The sequence below is a fragment of the Rhinolophus ferrumequinum genome, chromosome 5 (genome assembly GCF_004115265.2).
Source record: "Rhinolophus ferrumequinum isolate MPI-CBG mRhiFer1 chromosome 5, mRhiFer1_v1.p, whole genome shotgun sequence".
NCBI classification, from domain to species: Eukaryota; Metazoa; Chordata; class Mammalia; order Chiroptera; family Rhinolophidae; genus Rhinolophus; species Rhinolophus ferrumequinum.
The window spans coordinates 32,410,790-32,434,738 of NC_046288.1; the positions used below are offsets into that span (position 1 = coordinate 32,410,790).

The window sequence follows — 23,949 nt, forward strand, 5'->3', positions numbered from 1 at the left end:
CAGGTACAAAAAGAGATGAAGTGACTTGTTAACAATCCCTGATATTTGTTTAGCCTCAGACTGTATGGATTACAATGTAGCATATGATCTGATGTGCAAAACACAATTTTTGTGAGGTGGGCAGGGCAGATACCCTTTTACAAATGAAGACACTGAGGCTCAGACATGAGTCACTTGGCCTAGGGTGGCACAAATAGAAACTGATGTCATTAGAACTTGACCTCAGATTCTTTGATGCCCAGCCCACGGAGCTTCTCCTTGTCACATCACAGTGGCTCTTACTAACTTGAACATGGTGAGGGGCAGTGCAATTGTCTTTACCACCACCCACCACCTTGAGTCAGTGTACACTTTGTAGATGTCTTGAAGTCTGAGGAAACTGAGTACTGTTGCCTTGGAAGAGGAATCCATGTATCACTTTCAGTGGTGTTCTAGGCAGTCTTCCTGCACTTGATAAAGATAACTGTGTGTGAATAACCATATAATTGCCACAATTATAAACACAAGAATAAATGATAATAGATTGGAGACAAGCAACTAGACAGTATGCTAAATATTAAAATAGTTCCAGTGGGAATGTATGTTATTCAGCTTTCAGAAACGCATAGTAAAGAACAACCTTGGTTAAAATGCCAATACAAAATGGATTTTAAGATCCCAATTTCCTATCAATTTTCCAATTTTCTTGATTAAAAATTAAAAAATGATTTGTTTTAGCTGTCTCATAAATTTTTTCTACTGTAAGCAACTGGTTTTGCCCTTAGACAATCCTGTGAGTTAGCTTCCTTTTAAACATGATTTGCTGATGTTCACTGTGGTCATGATTTTATGGAGAATTTATGACCTGGGGAATTTGTATTTTCAAAGATATAACCTGGAGGAGAAGGATAGCTAGCGGGGCAGATTTCCTGTTTCTTCGGTGCATACTCTATAGCGTACTTGGTTACGTGATTGAGTGAAATAGAGTTCTGAAAATGAACATTTAAAGGTTTGTAACTCTCCATTGGAATCAATTCATGTAGCACATAGTAAAGTCTAAAAGTGATCAAACCATCCAATTTTCCACATGGGTTGATAATCTGCTGCTGCTTTTTAATAAGTCCTTGATGACAACTTTCCCATGCTGGAAAACCTTCCTTTGTGCTGTGTTTTCCTTGGAAAGAAAAGTTGTTATTTCTTCTATGAGAAACAGGCCTGCTGGGGACAGTGTGTTTGGCCTGATACAGAACACCGTGGAGACGGCTTGTGCTGTTTAACTACATGTACCTGTAGGAGGGACGTACTCTTCTTGTACTTTCTTGACTTCAGGTGATGGGATTTTCCATGGTTGAAAACTTTCATGGATTCAGCGCTTCCTTCAAATTGAACATTTTGGCCACTCTGGTGTATGCAGGTCTGCAGATTTTTGCAGTTTCACCCTGAAAAACCCTGAAAGTCGTATCAATGGGTTGTGAGAGACTCAGAGGGTGGCTCGCAGGCTTGTAAACTTCTTTTGGCCTTGCAGACTTGGATTCTAGCTGATAAGGCACATAATCAAATGGTGATGATCAAAGTATCACCACTAAAAGGGACTGTAGGATGTTTGACCACAGAGCCGGGTTTAAAACTTTGCCTGAGCTGTGTCTTGAGGAGCATAGTCATCCTGAAATGTAATTGAATTTCCAAATTTCACATCAGGGGGATAGTAAGTTTGTTCCTGTTTATAAGGTTCACTTTTCTGAATGTCCCAAGCTCTATAATCATTTAAATGTTGTTATTCCTTCCATTTTACCACAGCATGCTCGAAATTCTTGCTTGGGTTTAAGACTCTGAGCTGAAAGAACATTGCCACGTGTAGGATATTTTTCCAAATGTTCCATTGTGGGGTAAGACATGCCAGAATTTTCCTACACCCTTAGGGTTCCATGAGGACAGTGATGTTGCCACAGGTACAGATCTTACACAGACACCAGCTCCTCATGCTCTTGGCCCCCAAGGTCCTCTCCCTGCTTACTTTTTAATTGATTAATGTGGAATTGAATTTTTAAAAATAACTGTACAGTGTACTTTTAAAAGGGTATTTCTTGGTCTTAAATTTAAAAGATTGTGAGTTCCACCTTTGAAATGTTCTTGTTTCTCTAACTAAAAGTTTGAATGAAGTGGCTTTTTGCTTACATTCTCAATAGTTCTCAATTGATTTTCTCCTTGTAGGTATGTCAGGAAAAATAAATGTCTTTTACTTGCCATGCAATACTCTCATTACATCTTCAGGCAATCCTAAATTGGCAGACAACTAAATTAAACTACCAAGTGACTGTGACAATTCAGAGAAATGAATTAGTAAAGTTCAGTAGAATTAAGGGCAATGGACTTTACCTAAGAGCAAAAACAAGCAACTGCTATACAGCGATCTCTTAGAATCCAAGGGGGATGGGTTCCTGGACCCCAATAGATACCAAAATCCTGGGCTGCTCAAGTCCCTTAAAATGGCATAGTATTTGCATGTAACCTATATTTGCATACAGGCAACTGCAGGAGATGTCTACACATCGCTTCATTTGTATGGATTCAGCGTAGTGCTCAGCATCTGGCAAATTCAGGTTTTGCTTTTTGGAACTTTATGGGATTTTTTTTTCCCCTGAATGTTTTTGATCAGTGGTGAGTTGAATTCTGGATGCTGCAACCACAGATGCAGAAGGCCAACTATAAATACGAGTTGGAGAACTACCACATGTATACATGTCTGGCAAAGAGAAGTGAATGATACCGAATAAACCACTAACCAAATATGAGTAGACATGTAGCACTAACATTTATAAAATCAGCAAAAGGGGTGTTGATGGGGTGATAGTCAAGAAATCTGTGAATTATTGGTTAGAAAATCAGAACATACTTTCTGATGTTAAAATGATGATGGTGATTGTTAAACTTGAGAGGCCTTTCCAGGGCGGGGACCTTGTGTGAGTGATCTTCTATTACATCTCTTCCTGTTTGCCTTATAAAGTCAAGTCTTCTTTTCCTTTCAAATAATTATATATTTTCATTGAGGTGTGATTAGCACATGACATACTAGTTTCAGGTATACAGTGTGATTCAGTATTTGTGCACATTGGGAAATGATCACCACAGTAAGTCTAGGTAACATTCATCATAGACATAGATTTTTTTCTTGTGATGAGAACTTTTAAAATCTGCTCTCTTAGTAACTTTCAAATATGCAGTACATTATTGTTATCAATAATAGTCACTGTACTGTACACGGGTGCTGTCTTATTCATTTCCTTTCCATTACAGCTATTGAAAAAGTAGAGGTAGCATAGTTTTTGAGCTCATGGGCTCAAGCTAAAAGATCAGGATTCAAGTTTCAGCCTTGCCACTTCTAGATGCAGGATCTTGCTTAACTCTGTAAATGATAAAGTAAGAGAAATAATAGTTCTTTATAAGGTTGCTTTGAGGATCAAATGACAATACATGTGAAGTGCTTGACACTGTGCTTGGCACATATTTAGTGTTTAGTACATGTTAGCAGGGATCGTTGCTGTCATCGATGTCATCATCATTGGTATAACCTGAATTGTACCCCCCCATAATTCATAGGTTGAAGTTCTAACCACCAATGTGACTATATTTGGAGATAGGGCCTTTAAGGAGATAATTACGGTTAAATGAGGTCATAAGAGGGGGGCCCTAATCCAGTAAAAGTGGTGTCTGGGCGTGTGCACAGAGAAAAAGGTCCTACGAAGACAGAAAAGGTGGCCATCTGCAAGCCAAGGTGAGAGGCCTCAGGAGAAACCAAACCTGGTGGCACCTTAATCTTGGATTTCCAGCCTCCAGAGCTGAGAAAAAATAAATTTCTGGTTTTTGAAAGCCACCCAATCTGTAGTATTTGTTATGGCAGCACTGGCAGACTAACACAATTATCATCGTTATCATCCCATCCTTTTAGTACTCTCTCTGCATAGTCTTAACGTTCTCCTGTTTTTTCTTTAACGTACTGATGTCAGATTTTTTTCTGTTGTGGAACTATATCATAAGTTACTCGTTACTCTTATATAACCAAGTTCAAAGGACTCTTTCTTTCTTATCTAGCTTGATTTTTGGGGGTTCTTGATAATCAGCTGTTTTCTCCCTTGTGAAAATCCCTCTTCTTGAAACTTTTATTTAGTCTCCTTCTTAATTTTCTTCCTGAACTCATTTCTATCTGCACCTAAATGCCAGTGTTCTCTAGGGTACTATCCTCTGCATTCAGGCTCACCACACGTATTGGCTAATATGGTAGGAAGAATAATGGCCCCCAAGTATGTCCTATGAATATGTTATGTTACATGGCAAGAGGAACCTTTCAAATGGAGTTAAGGTCATGGATCTTAAAACACATACATGTTGGAACCAATGAAATCACGTGGGCACTTCAGAGTGAAAGAGGAACAGTTAGATACTACAAAAGAAGAGGAAGGGGGGATTCAAGTGTTAGAGGGACTCCACCTTCTGTTGTTGGCCTTGAAGAAACAGAAATGGGGCCACAAACCAAGGAATGTGGTGGCCTTCAGAATCTGGGACTAGTTCTCAGCAGACAGCCAGCAAGGAAACATGGGCTCTCAGTCCTGCACACTCAAGGAACCAAATTCTGCCAACAATCTGAATAAGAAAAGAAATGGATTCTTCCCTAGAGCCTCTAGGAAGGGATTAACCCTGCCAACACCTTGATTTTAGCCTGTGGTCGTGACCTATGTTGGATTTTTGACCTTGGAACTCTTAAAATAATACATTTGTGTTGTTTTAAGCCACTAAGTCTATGATGATTTGTTACAGCAACAATAGAAAATTAATGTAGCTAATGACTCTAAAATTTGAATCACTATCTCAGATTTCTCTCTGAACCATAAATTCAACTGCTTATTGGATATCTTGTCTATGATATCTTCTAGGGATCTCAAATACATTACTTTGAAGTGAAACTTCTCCCTAAAACCTGCTTCTATTTATTATTTTGATTGATATTGTACCTATCTGTTCAGATGCCTTAGTCACAAATCTGGAATCAGGTCAAACTTCTTCCTTTTTTCTTATGCTACCCCACTTATACATCCCATCTCTACCCCATCTAACTTGTGACCAAACTTTTTGAGTCTAGGTCCATTATACTGGTTTGATTTAGGTTAGTCTCCTGCCACTTCTCATTTGGATTTCTCAAATCTGTCAGTACATTTCCTTGCCTCTAATTAAAACTTCTTGCTAATCCATATTCTTGTTCCAGGAAGAAAAAAGGTCTTTCTTAAATTGGATTATGTTTCTCCCCTACATCATGGTTTCATATTGCAATTTCAGAAAAGTCCCAATTACTAAGTATTACACACAGGGTTTTGCTATGATTTTGGCTCCTGCTTTCCTCCCAGCCTTCCTCTCTGCTCTGTAAGACATATACCGTCTAGTTATACTGTATATCTTGCATTTTCTTGAATATGTGCTACCCTTTTATGTCTTCAATGCTTTGTATATGCTTTGAAGTCTGCCTGGATTGCTGACTCCTTTCCTTTTTCCTGACTAACACTTATTTTCTCTCCAATCTTCAAATGAATTGTCATTTCCTTTCGGCACCTCTCCCCCATCCCAAGCTGAAGTAGTTGCCCTCCTTTACGGACCCATAACACCCATGTATATTTCTGACATTAGCACATACCTCACATATTGTAATTTTTGTTTATATGGTATTCTCTCCCTATAAACTGAGTTCTTTGAGGATAGGAGACTGGTGTGTGTGTGTGTCTTAAGCACCTGTAGTGTCTGATACTTAAGTGCTTAGTAAATATTGGTTTAAAAAGTGAAGGAGAAGAATGCCAAAGCATAAGGACTGTGAGCCATAGAAGTGGATTTCCACATGAATTTTTAGAGTGTCTTTCCCTGAATATTCTAAGGACAATATTAGACATCAATGCTATTGACATAGTTTAATGGTAGCCCTTTCTCAGTTTTATATAAAAGCTAATGAGAACATTTGAATTTGGTATTTGGGGTAGGATTAGGCAGGAGCTAAATGAAAAATTACTTCAGAAGAGAATGCTGTTACAGATGGTGAGACACATGTAAGAAAGCTATCAGACTGGTAGGCGGTCCAAGATGGTGGTGGAGGAAGAATCTGAACTCACCTCTTCCCACAGTCACACCAAATCTTCTATATATGGAGCAATTTCTGCTGTAAAAGTCCTGAAAACTAGCTGAACAGCTCCTCTACAAGAAAGGATAAGAGGGCCACATTAAGCCAGGTAGGAAAGGCAGAGAAGGGGTCTTGCCAAACCCTCACTCACAGCCAGTGACCCACAATAGGGAGGGATCTCTCAAGTCTGGAGTGTCTCCCTGAGGAATTTGTACCATACATCAGGCACCCCACCTTCTGAGACCTGCACTGGAGAGATGATGCCCTAAAAACAGATCTGTCTTTGAAAACCAGTGGGGCTCATATCCAGGGGACCCAAAAGGCTGTAGGGATTTAAGATGCTCTTTAAAAGGCTTGCACTTGGACTCGCTTATTCTGGGTCCCAGCACAAAAAGCAGCTTGAAAAGTGCCTAGTCTGTATGTGAAGGAGAGTATTTGCTACCATCCTAAAGTGTGTGCTGGAGGGGCAGGGACCAGGTGGGACTTTCTCCAGAGATGGAGGTTCTGGCAGGTGCCATTTTTGCACTCTCCCATTACCTTGCTAGTGCAGGCAGGTGCACACAGATACAACATTCTCCCACTGCCTTGCTAAACCTGGTGGGCATGCCTCTCCCCCTGCCTTGCTAAAGCCACAGGTGTGTCCTGCTATAAGGAGGACTCTCCCACTACATGGTTAAATTTGGCAGGCAAGTGCACTCCACACAGGAGATTCTGACCCCAGTGGCCTAGGGGGTCTTGTGTGCCTGGGCCCCATGGGTTTGTAACAATCAGAAAGACAGTTCTGGGCAGGCTACCATACTGAGGGCACTGCACAGACAGAAAACTGAAACATAACCCCCAGCCGGGCTATGGAAAAAGCTCATTGTACTGGAGCTTCAACCTGAGGGACAGGCTTCAGGTTTGCCATACATCTAGAGGCTAGAGGCACTCTTGGGGAACACAGGTTGGAGAGCACCATCCTGGCTCCCTCCCTTGGCTTCATGAAAGCTCACTGGTACCTCCTAGAATGGAGCTTACACACTCTGAAGCCTCAACTTTTGCAGCTGTCACCCAAGGAACATCTCCAGATCTCCCAGTCTGAGTGTCACCAGTGTTTATAATTGCAGTCTCACAGGACTCTGTATACTTGAATACTTTAAAAGCTTCTGCCTAGGATCTGGTTTCCAATCAGTTTGAAACTAGATGCTGACTGAAATACCTCCCTTTGGAACACTGACAGGTCTTGGTATACCCTCAACAACTGGGACCTATCAAAAATAAATTACGCCTATTAGACAATCACAAAGGTTAGAGAGACAACCAAGAGCTAGGGCAAGGTTGAATGATAAGGTCTGCTTCCTACACAAGGTCACTCCTTCGAGACTGAGAGAGGTAGCTCTTTCACCTAATACATAGAAACAAATGGAGTCAAGAAAAAATGAGGAAATACAGGAATATGTCTTAAATGAAAGAATAATGCCAAACCTTAGTAAAAGACCTTAATGAAATGGAAATAAGTAATCTATCTGATAATAGTTCAAAGTAATGGTCATGAAGTTGCTCACTGAACTCAGGATAAGAATGGATGGATGCATACTGAGAACTTCAACAAAGAGATAGAAAACACAAGAAAGTACCAAAAAGAAGTCACAGAGCTGAAGAATACAATAACTGAACTGAAAAGTGCACTAGAGAAGTTCAACAGCAGACTATATGAAGCAGAAAAACAGATCAGCAACTTGGAAGACAAAGCAGTGGAACTCACCCAGAGCAGCAAAAAGAAAACAAAATTTAAAGTGAAGATAGCTTTAAGGGACCTATAGGACAATATCAAGCAGAATAATATTCGCAGTATGGGGGTCCCAAAAGGAGGAGAGAGAAAGAGGAGAAAACTTATTTGAAGAAATAATAGCTGAAAACTCCCCTGACCTGGGGAAGGAAACAGATGTCCAGAAAGCACAGGGAGTTCCAAATTAGATCAACCCAAAGAGAGCCACACTAAGACACATTATAAGCAAAATATCAGAAGTTAAAGAATCTTAAAAGAAGCAAGAGAAAAACAACTTGCTATGTACAGGGAACCCTTCTCAAAAGTATTTTCAACAGAAACTTTGCAAACCAAAAGGGAGTGGTGTAAAATATTCAAAATGCTGAAAGGAAAAATCTTTCAACTAAGAATACTCTACCTGACAAGATTTTCATTCAGAATTTAAGGAGCGAGAAAAAATTTTCCAGACAAGCAAAAACCAAAGGAGTTCATCATCACTAAAACAATCTTATAAGAAACGTTAAAAGGATTTATTATTTCCTTTTTTAAAATTTTTCATTAAATTTGTTGGGGTGACATTGGTTAGTAAAATTATATATGTTTCAGGTGTACAATTCTGTAATACATCATCTACATATTGCACTGTGTGTTCACCACCCAGAGTCAGTTATTGTTCCATCACCATATATTTGACCCCTTCAATTACAAGAAGAAAACTGGAGAAATCACAAATATGTGGAGATTAACCAATGTGCTACTGAACAACCAATGGGTCAATGTAGAAATCAAAAGGGAAATTAAAAAATACCGAAAGACAAATGTGTATATATAAATACAACATACCAAATCTGTGGGATGTTGCAAAACCAATTCTTAGAAGGAAGTTCATAGCGATACAGGACTACCTCAAAAAAAAAAACCAAGAACAATCTCAAGCAAAGTAACTTTAAACCTAAGGGAGCTAGAAAAAGAACAAATGAAGCCCAAAGTTAGTAGAAGGAGGAAATAGTAAAGATCAGAGCAGAAGTAAATAGAGAATAAAAATAGAAAACCTCAATGAAATTAAGAGCTGCTTCTTTGAAAAGATAAAGTTGACAAACCTTTAGCTAGACTCACTAAGAAAAAAAGAGAGGGCTCAAATAAATTCAGAAATAAAAGAGAAGCTACAAATGATACCACAGAAATACAAAAGATCATAGACTATTATTAACAATAATACTCCAAAAGATTGGACAACCTAGAAAAAATGGATACATTCCTAGAAACATACAATCTTCAAGACTGAATCATGAAGAAATAGAACATCTGAACAGACCAATTACTAGTAAGGCGATTGAATCAGTAATCAAAACCTCCCAACAAACAAAAAACTAGGACTAGACAGCTTCATTGATGAATTCTACCAGACATTCAAAAAAGATTTAATACCTATCTTTCTCAAACTCTCCCAAAAAATTGAAGAGAGAATTCTTCCAGACTCTTTTTTTTTTTTTTTTTTTTTATGGCCAGCATTACCCTGGTACTAAAACAAGACCAGGACACCACAAAAAAAAAAAAAAGGAAAAATTATAGGCCAATATCCCTGATGAACATAGATGCAGAAATCTTCAACAAAATATTAGCAAACTGAATTCAACAATAAATTAAAAGGATTACATACCACAATCAAGTGGGATATATTCCAGGGATGAGAGGATGGTTTAACATCCACAGATCAATCAACATGAAATACTAGACTAACAAAATGAAGGATAAAAATCATATGATCATCTCAATAGATGCAGAAAAAACATTTGACAAATTTCAACATCCATTTATGATAAAAATTCTCAACAAAGTAGATATAGAGGAAATGTACCTCAAAATAATAAAGGCCATATATGACAAAACCACAGCTAACATACTCAACAGTGAAAAGCTGAAAGCTTTTCCTCTAAGATCAAGAACAAGACAAGGATTCCTCTTCTTGCTACTTTTATTGAACATAGTATTGGAAGTCTTAACCACAGCAATTAAAATTAAAGGCATCCAAATTGGAAAGGAAAAAATAAAACTGTAACTATCTGCATGTGATATGATAGTATATATAGAAAACCCTTAAGACTCCACCAAAAAACTGATAGAACTAATACATGAATTCAGTAACCTTGCAGGATACAAAATCAATACACAGAAATCTGTTGCATTTATATACAGTATTAGTGAACTACCAGAAAGAGAAATTATCAGAAGAAGAGAACTATCAGAAAGAAAACAATCCCATTTACAATTGCATCAAAAGAATAAAATACCTAGGAATAAATTTAATTGAGAAGGTGAAAGACCTGTACACTGAAAACTATAAAATGTTGATTAAAGAAATTGAAGACAATAAATTGGAAAGATATTCTGTGCTCATGGATTGGGAGAATTAATATTGTTAAAATGTCCGTGCTACCTACAGCAATCTACAGATACAATTTCTATCAAAATTCCAATTGTTCCAGAACTAGAACAATTTAAAAATTTGTATAGAACCAAGAAAGACCCTAAAAGCCAAAGCAATCCTGAGAAAGAACAAAGCTGGAGGTATGCTCCCTGATTTTGGTCTATATTATGGAACTATAGTAATTGAAACAGTATAGTATTAGCATAAAAACAGACACATAGATTGTTGGAACAGAACAGAGAGCCCAGAAATAATTTCACACATATATGGTCAATTAGTTTATGACAAAGGAGCCAAGAACATACAATGGGGAAAGGATAGTCTCTTCAGTAAATGGTGTTGGGAAAACTGGACATGCAAAAGAATGAAACTAGACCACCATCTCCCACCATACACAAAAATTAACTCAGAATGGGTTAAAGACTTGAATGTAAGACCTGAAACCATAAAACTAGAAGAAAACAGGTGGTAATCTCCTTGATATTGGCTTGGTGATGAATTTTTGGATCTAACTCTAAAACAAAGGCAACAAAAGCAAAAAGAAACAAATGGGAATACATCAGACTAAAAAGCTTCTGCACAGCAAAGGAAATAAGTGAAATAAGTTAGAGAAAAATTAATATGGTATCACCTATCTGTGGAATCTAAAAAATAAAACAAGTGAACAAACAAAACTCATAGAATCATAGAACAAATTGGTGGTTACCAAAGGGGAAGAGGATTGAGAGGGTGGGCAAAATGGATGAAGGGGTCTATTGTATAGTGACGGGTTAACTAGACTTATTGTGGTGATCACTTTGTAGAGTACACAAATAGTAAATTATTATGTTGTACACCTGAAACTAATACAATGTTGTTTGACAATTTTATCTCAATTAAAAAAATAAGATAGCGAACCAAAGCATTAAGAAAAATGAAATGTACCAGAGCTATTTTGTAATCATCAATTCTTCCCATCTACAAACGGGACTACCCCTTTTACTTTTGCTTCCCTTTTTTTTAAAAGCTAAGATTTCCTGTTCCAGATGGGAGTAAGATTAAATTGAAATGCATTAAGTTATCTTCAGTTTCCTTTTAAGTTTGAATGATTTTCCAACAATAGTTACTTCAGGGGATTTCCAGCTTTGGGAATGAGTTAATAACTGAACTCTTGATTATAACACTAGTCATGCCAGGGACAGAGTTTTGCTCTGTTCTTCATGTTTTAGACAATTCTCACCTGTTTAATTCTGTTCTTCTGTGCATTTAAAAAGGAAATGTAGAGGGCTACAAGTGAAAATTATTCTTCCTTTTATTGTCCTCTTACTTAGGAGGGCATAACTTCCACAAGGTCTTTCCAATTAGTAATCAGATCACGTTCCCCTTGTTTTGTGTCTTCAATCCACAAGGTTCCATCTTCAATCCATGCAATTTTGCATCTCTTAGAGCTGCTAAATAAATGAAAATAGCTTATTTTCCATCCCATTTAAAAATGATTTTTCTTCCTAAATCTATGTTAATTAATCAATTTTGTGTTGCATGGAGAAAAAAAATACAGATAAAAATATAACTGTTGCTCTAACTGCTCTTAAATTAAGATTTTATAAAAATATATATGGCCATTGCATAGATAATAATGATGGTAATTAAATTACCCATGGTATAAGAAAGGAAATAGAGCTGGGTTTTTTTGACTACTTAAGGAGAAGCAACTTTGGATGGAAGGAAGTAATGAACTAGAGGGGTGTAGAGAATAACTAAATGAAGGAATGATGCACTGGATCTGGCTTGACGCTACTGGAGTCTCTGTCTATGGGCCTGGCGTCATGGGAATTGGGTTAGCCTGCTCTCTGAAGGTTGTCCAGTCCTGCTTACTGCCAAGGTTTGAATGAGACTTAACCCTCATCCCTTTCTTACTTCCATCATACCTTGTAGCATGTTACAGTACCTCTGCATGTTAAGGGCACAAAAATATAGCCAAATGGTTTTCTAGAAATTTCTGACAAAAGAAGTAGTGGTTTAAGGTGCTAATTCCACCTCTAATCTTGACAATTTCAGTCACTGTTACCATAGAGAGGTTTACAGGGTATTTGAGGACCTACATACCAGACCCTTTACCTCTCTGACCTCTTCTTCTATACCCTTCATTCACTCACTCCCCCTCAGCCACATTTACCTCTGAGCTTTCCTGGTTTTCCTCAGACACAAAGATAAAAGAACTGACAGAAGTTGGAAAGTAGAAGGCAGAAAGGAGATGAAGGGAAGGGTAAGAGTAGCTAATGTCCTCCAATTACAAAATCAGTACCAGAAAGATGATGTTAAAAGCTGAAGTTTTTAAATATAAGCTCTCTGAAATAGTTGATCTTTAAGCCATTCATCAGTATTACTTGTATATAATTTTTTTAATTTAAAAAGTTAACTTTATGAGGCCTATAAAATAGATACTTTAAAATTGATGTATTCGGAAGGAAGGATAGTTATAAGCCAAATTATTTATTTGTAAGAAAGAATTTGTTTCCTATCAATACTTGTCTGTTCCTTCCTAGCCGTATCATGATTCCCAAACTTTCTCATCTTAAATCTGTTACCATCCCCAGAGAGTATCTTGAGGCTAAGGACTAGGTCTTAAATTTTCACTACCTCTCACCTGATCGAACACATAGCATTCAATAAGTGTTTGGGAGTTGCTTCTTTGTGTAAATCTTTTGTGCCCCTATTCAGAGGCAGTGAGGTATAGAGGTATTGCATTCACGTGGCTATAGTTTCTATCCAGCACCTAGGAAGATACTGATAATTCAGTGCTTCCCACTTGCAAGTGCTCCTGTCACAATGGTGAAGAAATAAAGTTAATTCACAAATATTAGAGCGTTGACATTGAGCTCTATGGTCTGGCACCTGGTGCTATGTGTGAATTTATGACTGTATCTGTTTTTGACAGGGTCTAATAGAGACTGCTGAGTCGGAAAGGTGATTTCAAGTCATGGTTCCTCCAAAAGTTCAGTGAGACCAAAATGATAAGTTCTAGTGACCAGAAACAGGGTACCTCCTCACTTTCACTGGAAAGTCCCTAGAAGTAAAGCTGCTTCCCAAGGAAGTAGACATTAAATCTAGTTGCAAAACCTAAATTGTTGCCCCCAGTGGCTAATGATGCTGATGCTGTTCCTGTTAATGTTTATCCTGGAAATCTTAAGCCTAGTAAGGCTACGGACTTTGTTTCCTCCCTCTCTCCATCCCTCTCTTTCCTTATTTCATAAACATTTATGAAGTGCCCACAGTGTGAGAGACATACTAAGCATTCTAGGAGATGCGAAGATCCGCTGACATGTATCATGAGTGACATATGAGAAATTTTTGAAGGAGTTTCTTTTGAAATACCATACATCTCACACTTTTTTTTTTTAAATTTATTGGGGTGACAATTGTTAGTAAAATTACATAGATTTCATCTCACACTTTAATATAACCCACTCCACACATACACATACACACTTTGAAATCATTCATAGAGACCCATTGTCCTTGGTAAGAATATGTCTCACAGCAGTAGAAAAGGAAGTTGAGAATTAAAGCCTAGAGGCTTAAAAATCTACCAACATAAACATGTCCACGAATGTATTACATTATAATCATTATATATGGAATGTTATAGAATAATATTCTGAATTATTTTGAAAATACTAAATAGATATACTTTTCATTCCCTCTGTAAAGTCTATTCTATTTGTATGCTGATCACCTTGAAGATTAAGTCCAAAGGAAGGAAAGTTAGATAATGCCAGAACAAGTTGGTTCATAGGACAGAGGAGGAGGAAATAACATAAGAAGTACCCTAAGCAGGAATTGGGAGTAGAAAAATTGATTCCAGAACAGAAAGAAAAGGAGAAGGGGAAAAGATTAAACTGCTGTGTCCTGGATCTTCTGGACTGAAACCCTGGAAAAGGCTGATGTAGCAGTTTGGAAACAACCTGGTAAGTTACAGGAAATCCTTGAGCACTGGAGATTATTTTCTTGCCTCTCCTTGTGCAAACTGGGCCATTTTCAAAATCTCTTAGAAAAGCACCATGTCTAATGTGGGACTACCCAAGCAATAAGTTGGAAATAGCAAAGTAGCAGAATGAGTTGGCAGTAGACAAAGGCTCCTCTTCAGTTTTCTACAAAATCAAGGTTATTGTGATGGAATTCCCAGGTTTTCCTTCTGGCCTAATGCAGGTAACTGGGACACAAACCAGCTATGAGTTGTAAGATGTCCAGCAAGGTCAAGGAAGCTCATCTAGGGTTTGTGGGAGGACCACCTAATAAGGTGAGAGGACATAGAAATTGGTTTTTAGAATACCCAATGCCAGGAGACTTGTAATGGAGGGATTTACCAATTGGGTATCCAAAATCTGTAGAAAATAGTAAGTTACTGAACCAGCAATTAAATATCACCATGCTGGACACCAGACTAACAGCTAGAGCTAGCAGAAAACAGACTACAATTTTCCCCAGTAACAAAATGACAATGTAGATGGGAAACCACATGAAAAAGAGAAATCAACTTAGTTCACAAATCCTCATATCAACTAATGGTAGAAACAGAAATCTTGCCAGTTAAAATTTAGTCACTTATGAGTTGAAACAGCCTTCTTTAAGTAAATATTTAGTTAAATTCAGAATTCTTTTCTCCCTTTCTTCCCTTCTGTCCTTCCAAAGAGCAGTCTAAGTTCTGCCATTGGAGGAGAGGTATTGTGTTCTGGTTCTGACCTCTAGTGGTCACTGGCCTTCACTGAGCTGTCTTGTCCTACTTGGTCTTTGGATGGCGGTAATTTACACATGTATTCAGTGCTGTATTGTCTTACTTTAACGTCCAGCTCAATGATACACATACTTTGCATTACCTTATCACAACTATAAGTTCCTTTGGATCTTTCAGGTCTTTTTCACCCTCTTCCATTGGCCATTGCAACATTACAGATGCTTTATAATAGTAGTCTTCAAACTGAGACACAGATAACAATGAGGGTATGCAGACGTTCCAAAGAATATGTGGGTAAGTTTGTCGTTTGTTATTTTTAAAAATTCAGATGTACTTAGGTATGATTTATAAAAATAAAATTCATCAATTTTAAGTGTACAATTCTATAACTTTTTTATTTTAATTTTATTGGGGAATATGGGGAACTGTGTTTCTCCAGGGCCCATCAGCTCCAAGTCATTGTCCTTCAATCTAGTTGTGGAGGGCGCAGCTCACTGGCCCATGTGGGTATCGAACCAGCAACCCTGTTGTTCAGAGCTCGCATTCTAACCAACTGAGACATCTGGCCGCCCCTAATTCTGTAACTTTCAACAAACATCTATTGTCACGTAACCACCATACAATCATGATATAAAACATTTTATCAAGTTCCTTCATGCATTTTGTAGTCAGTCTCCTCCCTCAACCCATAGCAATGACTGATCTGCTTTCTGTCACGACAGTTTTGCCTTGTCTAGAATGTCATTTAAATATTATACAGTATGTAGCCTATTGTGACTGACTTCTTAGCGTAATGCTTTTGCAATTCATTCGTGTTGTTGCAGGTATCTATAGTTCACTCCTTTCTTAAAAACAGCTTTATTGAGATGTAGTTCAGATACCATACAATTCAAAGTGTATAATTCAGTGATTTTTAGTATGTTCACAGAATTATGCAACCATCACTGCAGTTAGTTTTAGAACTACTGATCTAAAGAAAGAAGTTTATTTCTTCAGTTAGGATTCTATTTGTTTTTCCGTTGACCAGTTGATGGATATTTGGGTTGTTTCTAACTTTTGACTATTATGAATCAAGCTGCTGTGGACATTTGAGGACAAGTCCATGTCCTGCTAGGACCCACCCCGCCTTGTTGACTGGACATTGATCCAGTAATTCTCCCCTCTCTCTCCTATGTTATCAGTTCTCTCCTCTTTCTCCTATATTATCAGCCCGCCCCCCACCACACTACTGAATCATTATCCAAATGTGCTATTATTTCCTATTTTTAAAAAAATTTCTTTTGGATCCTCTTTGTCTTTTCCTCAACCTTACCATCAAGCTACTGTCTCATTTCTTTTCTCTCCTTTACAGAAAAAAAACTTTTTGGAAGAGTTGAGTGTTTTGGCTTTCTCTGATTTCCTTTTCTTTCCGTTTTCTCTTAGACCATTCCAGCCAGGCTTTCAGCCCCGCTGCTCCATCACAATGGCTCTTATCCAGGCTGCCAGTGTCGTCCACGTTGCTAAATCCACTGGTCAGTCCTCTCTCCTGCTCTCACTTGACCTATCAGAAGCATTCGACACTTTTGATCTTTCCTTTCTCCTGAAAATGTTCTCTTCACTTGACTTCTAGGATACTTGTTACACAGGATCGTACCTGTTTTAGTCATTGACAACTTTATCCTTCCAGTTATTCAAGCTAAAAATCTTGGAATTATCCTTTACTCTTCTCTCCCTTGCAGCCCACATCCAATCTGTCAGTGCATCCTACTGCTTTAATCTTACAAATATATTCTGAATTTAAGTCGACACATTTTTATCATGTAAGAAATTGGTGTCACTATAGATCATTTCCATTTACTTTTTAATAAGTTTTCACATTTTTGAAGATACAGATTTTTAGAACCCACAAATACTTTCCTTATATCTGGAAATACTGTGCTTAATTTAATTGTCAAAAGTAGGATTTTTAACAAGCATAAATAAAGATGGTCTGTTTCTAACAACGAAAGGACACCATCCCTCAGACACCCCTCTCATCACCTTTACTGCTACCGTCCTTGTTCCAGCCACTGTACCCTCTGCTTGCATTACCTGTCAACTGGTCTTTCACCCTACAAATTATTCTGAGCATAACATGCAGGCTGATCCTCTTAAAAAATAAGTCAGATTATGTCATACCTCTGCTCAAACCTTGTGATTTGCTCCCTTTCTCTTACAGTAAAACCCAAGGTTCTTACAATGGCCTACAAAGACATGCTCCCCGCACCTCTCCCTGCCTTACCTCCTGCTACTTCCCTTTCCTACAACTTCTCTGCTCCAGTCATATTGGCCTGCTTGTATTCCCTTTGCCTGACACTCTGACACAGTCTTCATGACCGATCTCCTTCAAGTCCTTGCTCGAAGGTCACCTTTTCAGTGAGTCCTCCCTAACTACCCAATTTACATTGCAAACTTTGCACTCCCAATCTCCCTCGTACTACACACACACACACAAAAGGAGTGCTTACTATATTCTAACATACTTATATAATTTACTTATTTGACTACCTCCTCCAACGTGAATATAGATTTAACAAGGGAAAAATGTTTATTTTGTTCACTATTATACTCCCAGTACCTAAAGCAATTCCGAGAGCATGGTGAGAACTCAGATATTTGTTGAATGAATGAATGAATGAATGAATGATGCCAAGAGTTAAAAACTGGAAGAAAACAGGAATGGAGCAAAGGCACATTGGGAATAAACAAGGCCAAAACTTGCCTTGAGCTTCATGCAGTGTTGGTTATGTTCTTTCTGATGGACTGTCTTGTGCAGATGTGGATTGAGACGGACAAAAACAGCAAAACCCCAATCCCGCATTCCCTGTATGCCCACATGCCTGGGATTTAAAACAGGTCAGCATGAGAATAAGGCCTGAAAACATGTGCAAACACACTTTTTCCTTTCTATCCAAACTCCATTTTTTAAAAATGATACTATTTCTGGGAGTGTATTTAGTGTATTTAACCTTAAATTGCTTAGCCAGTGAGGTAGGAAAAGGTTAGAAGTTTTGAAGAGTCTGAAGAGTAGAGATGCATTGTGTTTTGTAAAAGTGGATGAGTGGAGGCACTTCAGATAATTTAAAATGTTTCGTGAGTAATATATGTATGTATGTACACACACACAAACATAGGAAAATACACACAGCGAGTGAATTTCCACAAACTGCATTCATCAGTGTAATCGACACCCAGACCCAGACCAGAACCGAAGCAGCGTCCTCGCTGCTCTGCTTGTACCTCTGCTCCTGCAGTTACTGCTCCCACTCTGAATAACCGCTGTTCTGACATCTAATACCACAGATGTGTTTTGCCAGATTTTGTACTCTGTGTAAATTCAATCCTGCAGTATATGCATGTTTGTGTCTCTTTTGCTCAAAATTTTATTTGTGAGATTTGTCCACATTTGTTAGAGTTTGTTCATGTGCAGTGTTATACCAAATCCATTATATGAAAAGACCACAATTTATCCATTCTATCGTTGACAGGCATGTGGATGGATTACAGTTTGGGGCGCATGTGCATAGTGATACCATCGGATGCGTCCGATTAATGTATTGATGTACATATACATGAATTTCCTAGGACATTTCACGGTTTTTGGCCCATAGTCTAGGTGAACTCTTAAGTGTTCTTCAGCATTGCAGTCAGTAGATTTACTACGTGTGCTTTGCTCAGATGAGAGTTATAGTTGCGAATATTACCAAATCCTTCCCTTCGTAGTGTTCTCACCGGACTTTGTCTATACGTATGATTCTTAACATTCCGGTTAGGCATACATATTTCTGTCTTTATTAGACTGTGACTGCTTTGTTTTCCTTGCTCGTGATTCCCAGCATCTGGCACAGTACCTGAAATAGAGTAAGCTGGTTGAGTGAATGCTGATAGCCATCTCTGTTGCCAGCGCTTAACACAGCAAGCCTGCTTAGTTATGCGAACCATCTAGCTAGGGTAAAATCTCGCTTTAGTTTGACATCTCAGAGTCAAAAGGTTAGGAATGGGAAGTGATCACTGTCTGAGAAGCCCACAACTGAGGGCTCAGAGCTGGACATGCTGTGTGGTGAGAGAGAATCGCTGCGGCTTTACAAGCCTCTTAGAGATTTCATGTGTAAACAGCAGTGATTCCAAGGGATAGTGTGGGGGCCAGATATAAATAGCAGAACACAAATGAGGCAATATGCCACTGCCAAGTTACTGCTGGGGGTGTTTATAAAAAGAAAAGCATTCCCTTCTCAGTTCTCACTGTCAACAGCCTGCCATCCTGAAGACACGCTCACCACAACTGAGAGAGTGGGGGAACAGTTTGAGACCTAGCATCATTTAAACCTCCTCCACAGGCAGAAAAGCCAGGTAAACATTTTTACTTGTTTACACTCAGACTACGGAAGTGAAGAATTAAAAAGAAAAAACGAAAAACAACCTGATTCTGAGCTTTCTTGGCACATCCTGCCTGTGACCGTTATCTGTCAAGTCTTACATTTCAGATTTTTTTGGAAAGGGAAGTTTAACACGTAAGTGGAATTTTGATACTAAAGTTTTAGATCTTTAATATCTTTAATGCACCAAACGGCTCCTAAATAAAGGTGGGAATCTAGGGCTGTTCCCCTGTGCTGTTCATTCCCATATTCAGATGCCAGACTATGGTGATTGGTAGGATAAGATAGAGATTTTAGTTCTGTTCCAGTAGCGTCACCTTTGTTGTAAGTATGTGGAAGGAACTGTAGACCAACCTGTCATTGAATTAGTTGATGACTCAGCCCTTGAGGGCCTCTTACCATCCTGCTTACCCCTTTCAGTCTCATAAACACTGGGATGAATATTGGGCATTCAGCCAGCAGACTTGTATAATCTTATGAGAGGTGTTGTCTACCCAGTTCCTTCTTATTCTCGTTCCCGCCTTCAGAAAGTTTTAACCTTGGGCTTCTCTTGAATGTGAATATTTGGGGCAAGGAGGCCCCTTTGGATAACCTTCTGGTCTGTACCACTGCGGCCTCACCATCTCCTCCAACCTGCCCAAATAGGCTTGACGTGGTTAACGAAGAGGAGAGAAGAATGGATGAAATGAATGGACACTAACTCCTGGAGAATTCTGGGAAACTGGGATTTTGAAATGTTTTTGTTTTCGTTTTGTTTTAGTTGGTGTTAATTTCCTGTGCATGCTGAGGGGAGGTTTAGTGAGAGGAAGAAAATATGAGCACCAGTGATTAAAGTGGGAGGGACGACATATCTGCAGGAGAATGGAAATAGATTTAAATTTGAGCAAATTGCTGAAGTTCTCTGAGCTTTTGTTTCCTCATCTATAGGATGAGAATGTTAAGCCACCAGGCAAAATTTAATGGCCCTTTCAGCCTTTGGAATTTATTGATAATCACTTCCTGATCATCATGATACTCACTTTCACCCAGAATGCAAAGATTCATAGTGTATCATCCTGCTCGGTTTCCCGAAGCCTGTTTTTTAAGTCTACTAAATTGGAATTTCTTCATTTTAATTTAGAAAAGAAAAATGAAGACAGGACCTTTTGAAGTGGTTACCATGCTGCTGTCAGCTATGATTCTAATGGACGTCTTCCAGGTAATGTTGGGAATGGCAAGCACGTGGTCATTGGAATAGGAGCTCTTGCTGTAACGCTGCCTAAGGCATCTGCGTGGGGTGATAATGCAAATGAGAGAAGATAGAATAAGTCAGTCAATTTTTTTACAAGTAGCTTTCATCTTTTCATTTTATACATTTGATACATGTTAACTGTAGAAAGTTGAAAAAATTAAGATTATGCAAAAAGAGGAAAGTAAAAATCATCCACAATCTCTCCACTCAGAGAGAAAGAGTCTTAATCTGTTGGTGTATATTCTTGGCTTATTTCTGTGTCTGTTTATTTTACAAAAATAGTTTCACAGTACATATTGTTTTTACCTTTTTAATACTGTGCTACATATGTCTCTAGATCCTTAAATATTCTGAAAGTATGTGTTTTTCTCCAAATAAAAGGACACTGCAGTGTTTGGTTACATGTTTTCTGTTAAAGTACTATATAATGAGCATTTTTTTTCACATTCAGTATTCTTTATTTCTGATAGAACGTTTATGATTTAATTTTTTTGCAGTTGAATCTTTAAACATGCTCTAACATATTTTATGTAAAATATGAGCTAGATATCCCACTTTATTTTTCCCCAACGTTGTTAGCTGTCACATTACTATTGAGTATTTGTCCAGATTTGAAGTACCTTCTTTAAAATATCTTGAAGTCTTAAAACGTTATCCGTTTTTTGAATTCAATATTCTGATCCATTATCTATAAAACCATTATGTAGTCTCTTGCCTGTACTGCAGTGTGATTTTTTTATTGAGGTATAATTCACATATAAAAGTCACTATTTTAATGTGTACAGTTCAGTGGTTTTTGTATATTCACCATGCTGTGCATAGCTGTGCCACTATCTCATTACAGAATGCTCCCATCACCCCAAAAGAAACCCTGTAGCTATTAGCAGTCAGTCCCAATTGTCTTTTCCCTGAACCCCCTGGCCACCACCTGTCAGTGTTCCATCTCTACAGATTTGCCTATTCTGGACATTTCTTCTGAATAGAATCATGCACATCTGTCCTTATGTGTGGCTTCTTTCATTTAGCATAATGTTTTCAAGGTTCATCCATGTTGTAGCATATATTAGTACTTCATTCTTTTTCATAGCTGAATCGTATTCCATTCTATGGTTATGCCACATTTGTTTATCCATTCATCAATTGATGGACATTTGGGTTGTTCCCACTTTTTGGCTCTTATGAATAAGTAGTGCTGCTATGAACTTTCATGTACAAGTTTCTGTGTGAACATAGATTTTCAGTTCTCTTGGGTATATACCTGGGAGTAGAATTGCTGGGTCATATGAGAACTCTGTGGTTAACATTTTGAGGAATGCCAAACTGGTTTCTACAATGGCTGCACCATTTTACGTTCCCACCAGCAGTGTATGAATGTTCAATATCTCTACATCCTTACCAACATTTTCCATTTTTTTCGTATAGCCATCCTAATGGGTATGAAGTGGCATCTCACTGTGGTTTTGATTTGCATTTTTAATATTCTTTTGCAACATCATTTTAATGTGTTTGTTCTATGAATGTTCCATAATTTGTTTAATTTCTTTTCTTGAACATTTAGGTCATTTTTACATTTTTAATAAATGTTTGGTAATTGAATTTTATCAGTATTGGCTTTGTTTCAATGGATAAATCACAGGAAGAAAGTATAATCAGTGTGTTCACTTAGCCTTTGTACCTGTCCCCTAATGTCCATTCGTTGTCCTTGAATGGTGGTGGCATTTGTGAGCCTTTTCACTGCGGAAGGCACTCACTGTACAGAACACACAATCAAGTGTGGCCTTGGGCCAGGAAGACTTGAGGTCTAAAATTAGACATATGGAGACTGGTTAGAGGCATAGAAGAGACAGGAACATATTGGATCAACTCTGATATGATAAGAGGAACATGGGAGTTAGTGGTTTCAGGGTAGGATGTTTTATAATACATTGAAGTCTTGAAGTTAAATCAGGCATTGGTGCCCAAGATATCTTCTAGTACATTTTGTGCTGCAGAGGACAGTGCATTTCTTGGCTAGGAGATGGCAGTGATTTGATCTCCTGAAGCTCAAATTCCCACTTTAAGAAACTGACCTACAGACCCAGGAGTGCAGGGGTCTCAATGACTTCCCCAGCAGATAGTCTGTGGCTGGTAATCAAGACAGTTTCTAATGCTGGCAGAATTCCTTCATTTGTAAAATGGTGTCATGAATTATCTGCCCGACCTTTCATAAGGGTTGTTATGAGGACAAAATTAAACACTTTTAAAAGTGGTAAATAAATGTCAATGGTTTTCATCTTTGGAAACAACACTTTAATTAAAAGGACAGACTCTGGAACCAGATTGTCTAGGTTCAGATCTCAATTCCAGACAAGTTACTCAATTTCTCTGTGTCTATAAAGTCTCCAACTAAGGTCTCCAACTGAGGTTGCAGCTTATGCAACCATGTACCATGGAAGTGGTACCAAGTAGTGGAAAGAGAGAATGATATGGAGGGTATTATCCTTTTAGTTGCAGAAACCCTTCAATGGTGTCCCTGGGCAGATTTGCTCATCCTGTTTTTTGATCAATAGGCCAGAGTTCATAGTTCTTATTTAATTCTCTGAATATGTCCATGCTTGGACTTCAAACAGATAAATATAATGCAGATCCTGCCCTTGAGGAAATTGCAGTATAATATATATATTCTCATCAGGAAATAATAAAAATAGCCATAGTTTGTTGAAGACTCGATATGTGCCAGACATGAGGCTTTGCATATGTTCATTATATCATTTAATCCTCACAACAATCCTGCAAGTAAAATATTATTTCCTAATAAATGAACAAACAAAACAAAAATATACTCATAGATACAGAGAACAAACTGATAGTTACTATATGGGGGGGCAGTTGAGGTGATGGGTGAGAAGGTGAAGGGATTAGGAAGTACACATTGGTGGTTACAAAATAGTCACAGGGATGTAAAGTACAGTATGGGGAATATAATCAATAATATTGTAAAAGCTATGTATAGTGTCAGATGGGTACTAGGCGTATCAGGGGGATCACTTCATAAATTATATAAATGCCTATCCACTATGCTGTACACCTGAAATTAATGTAAAATAATTTTGAATGTCAACTAAAATATATACCGGGAGTGCCAAAAAAATGTATACCGGTGGACACTTTGGTCAATGTTGCTCAAGCAGTAGCTCACCGTAATCAGAAGTGTCTGGATGCTGATGGTAACCACTCTGAGCACCTCTTGTAATTGCAGAAGTCAAACGTGACTTGTATCCATCTTTTGTTATTAGTATATATTGAGTATTACAATTTTAATA

General features: G+C 38.1%; 1 protein-coding gene and 1 pseudogene across 7 annotated transcripts in view; one reads left to right on the forward strand and one right to left on the reverse strand.

Moving 5' to 3' along the window:
• ART3 (ADP-ribosyltransferase 3 (inactive)) overlaps nucleotides 1-23,949 on the forward strand; it is a 110,586-nt gene that overhangs the window by 68,331 nt on the left and 18,306 nt on the right. For 5 of the 7 annotated variants that reach the window (XM_033106119.1, XM_033106120.1, XM_033106115.1 and 2 more), the window contains exon 2: nucleotides 20,537-20,614. In XM_033106119.1, the coding sequence (XP_032962010.1) occupies nucleotides 20,546-20,614 (69 nt within the window). In that variant the 5' untranslated portion in view covers nucleotides 20,537-20,545. Of the gene's footprint in view, nucleotides 1-19,254; nucleotides 19,391-19,428; nucleotides 19,552-20,536; nucleotides 20,615-23,949 lie in introns of those variants that run through there. The other 2 variants (XM_033106117.1, XM_033106118.1) reach the window with 2 other exon arrangements.
• On the reverse strand, nucleotides 819-17,374 carry LOC117022566 (stabilizer of axonemal microtubules 2-like; annotated as a pseudogene).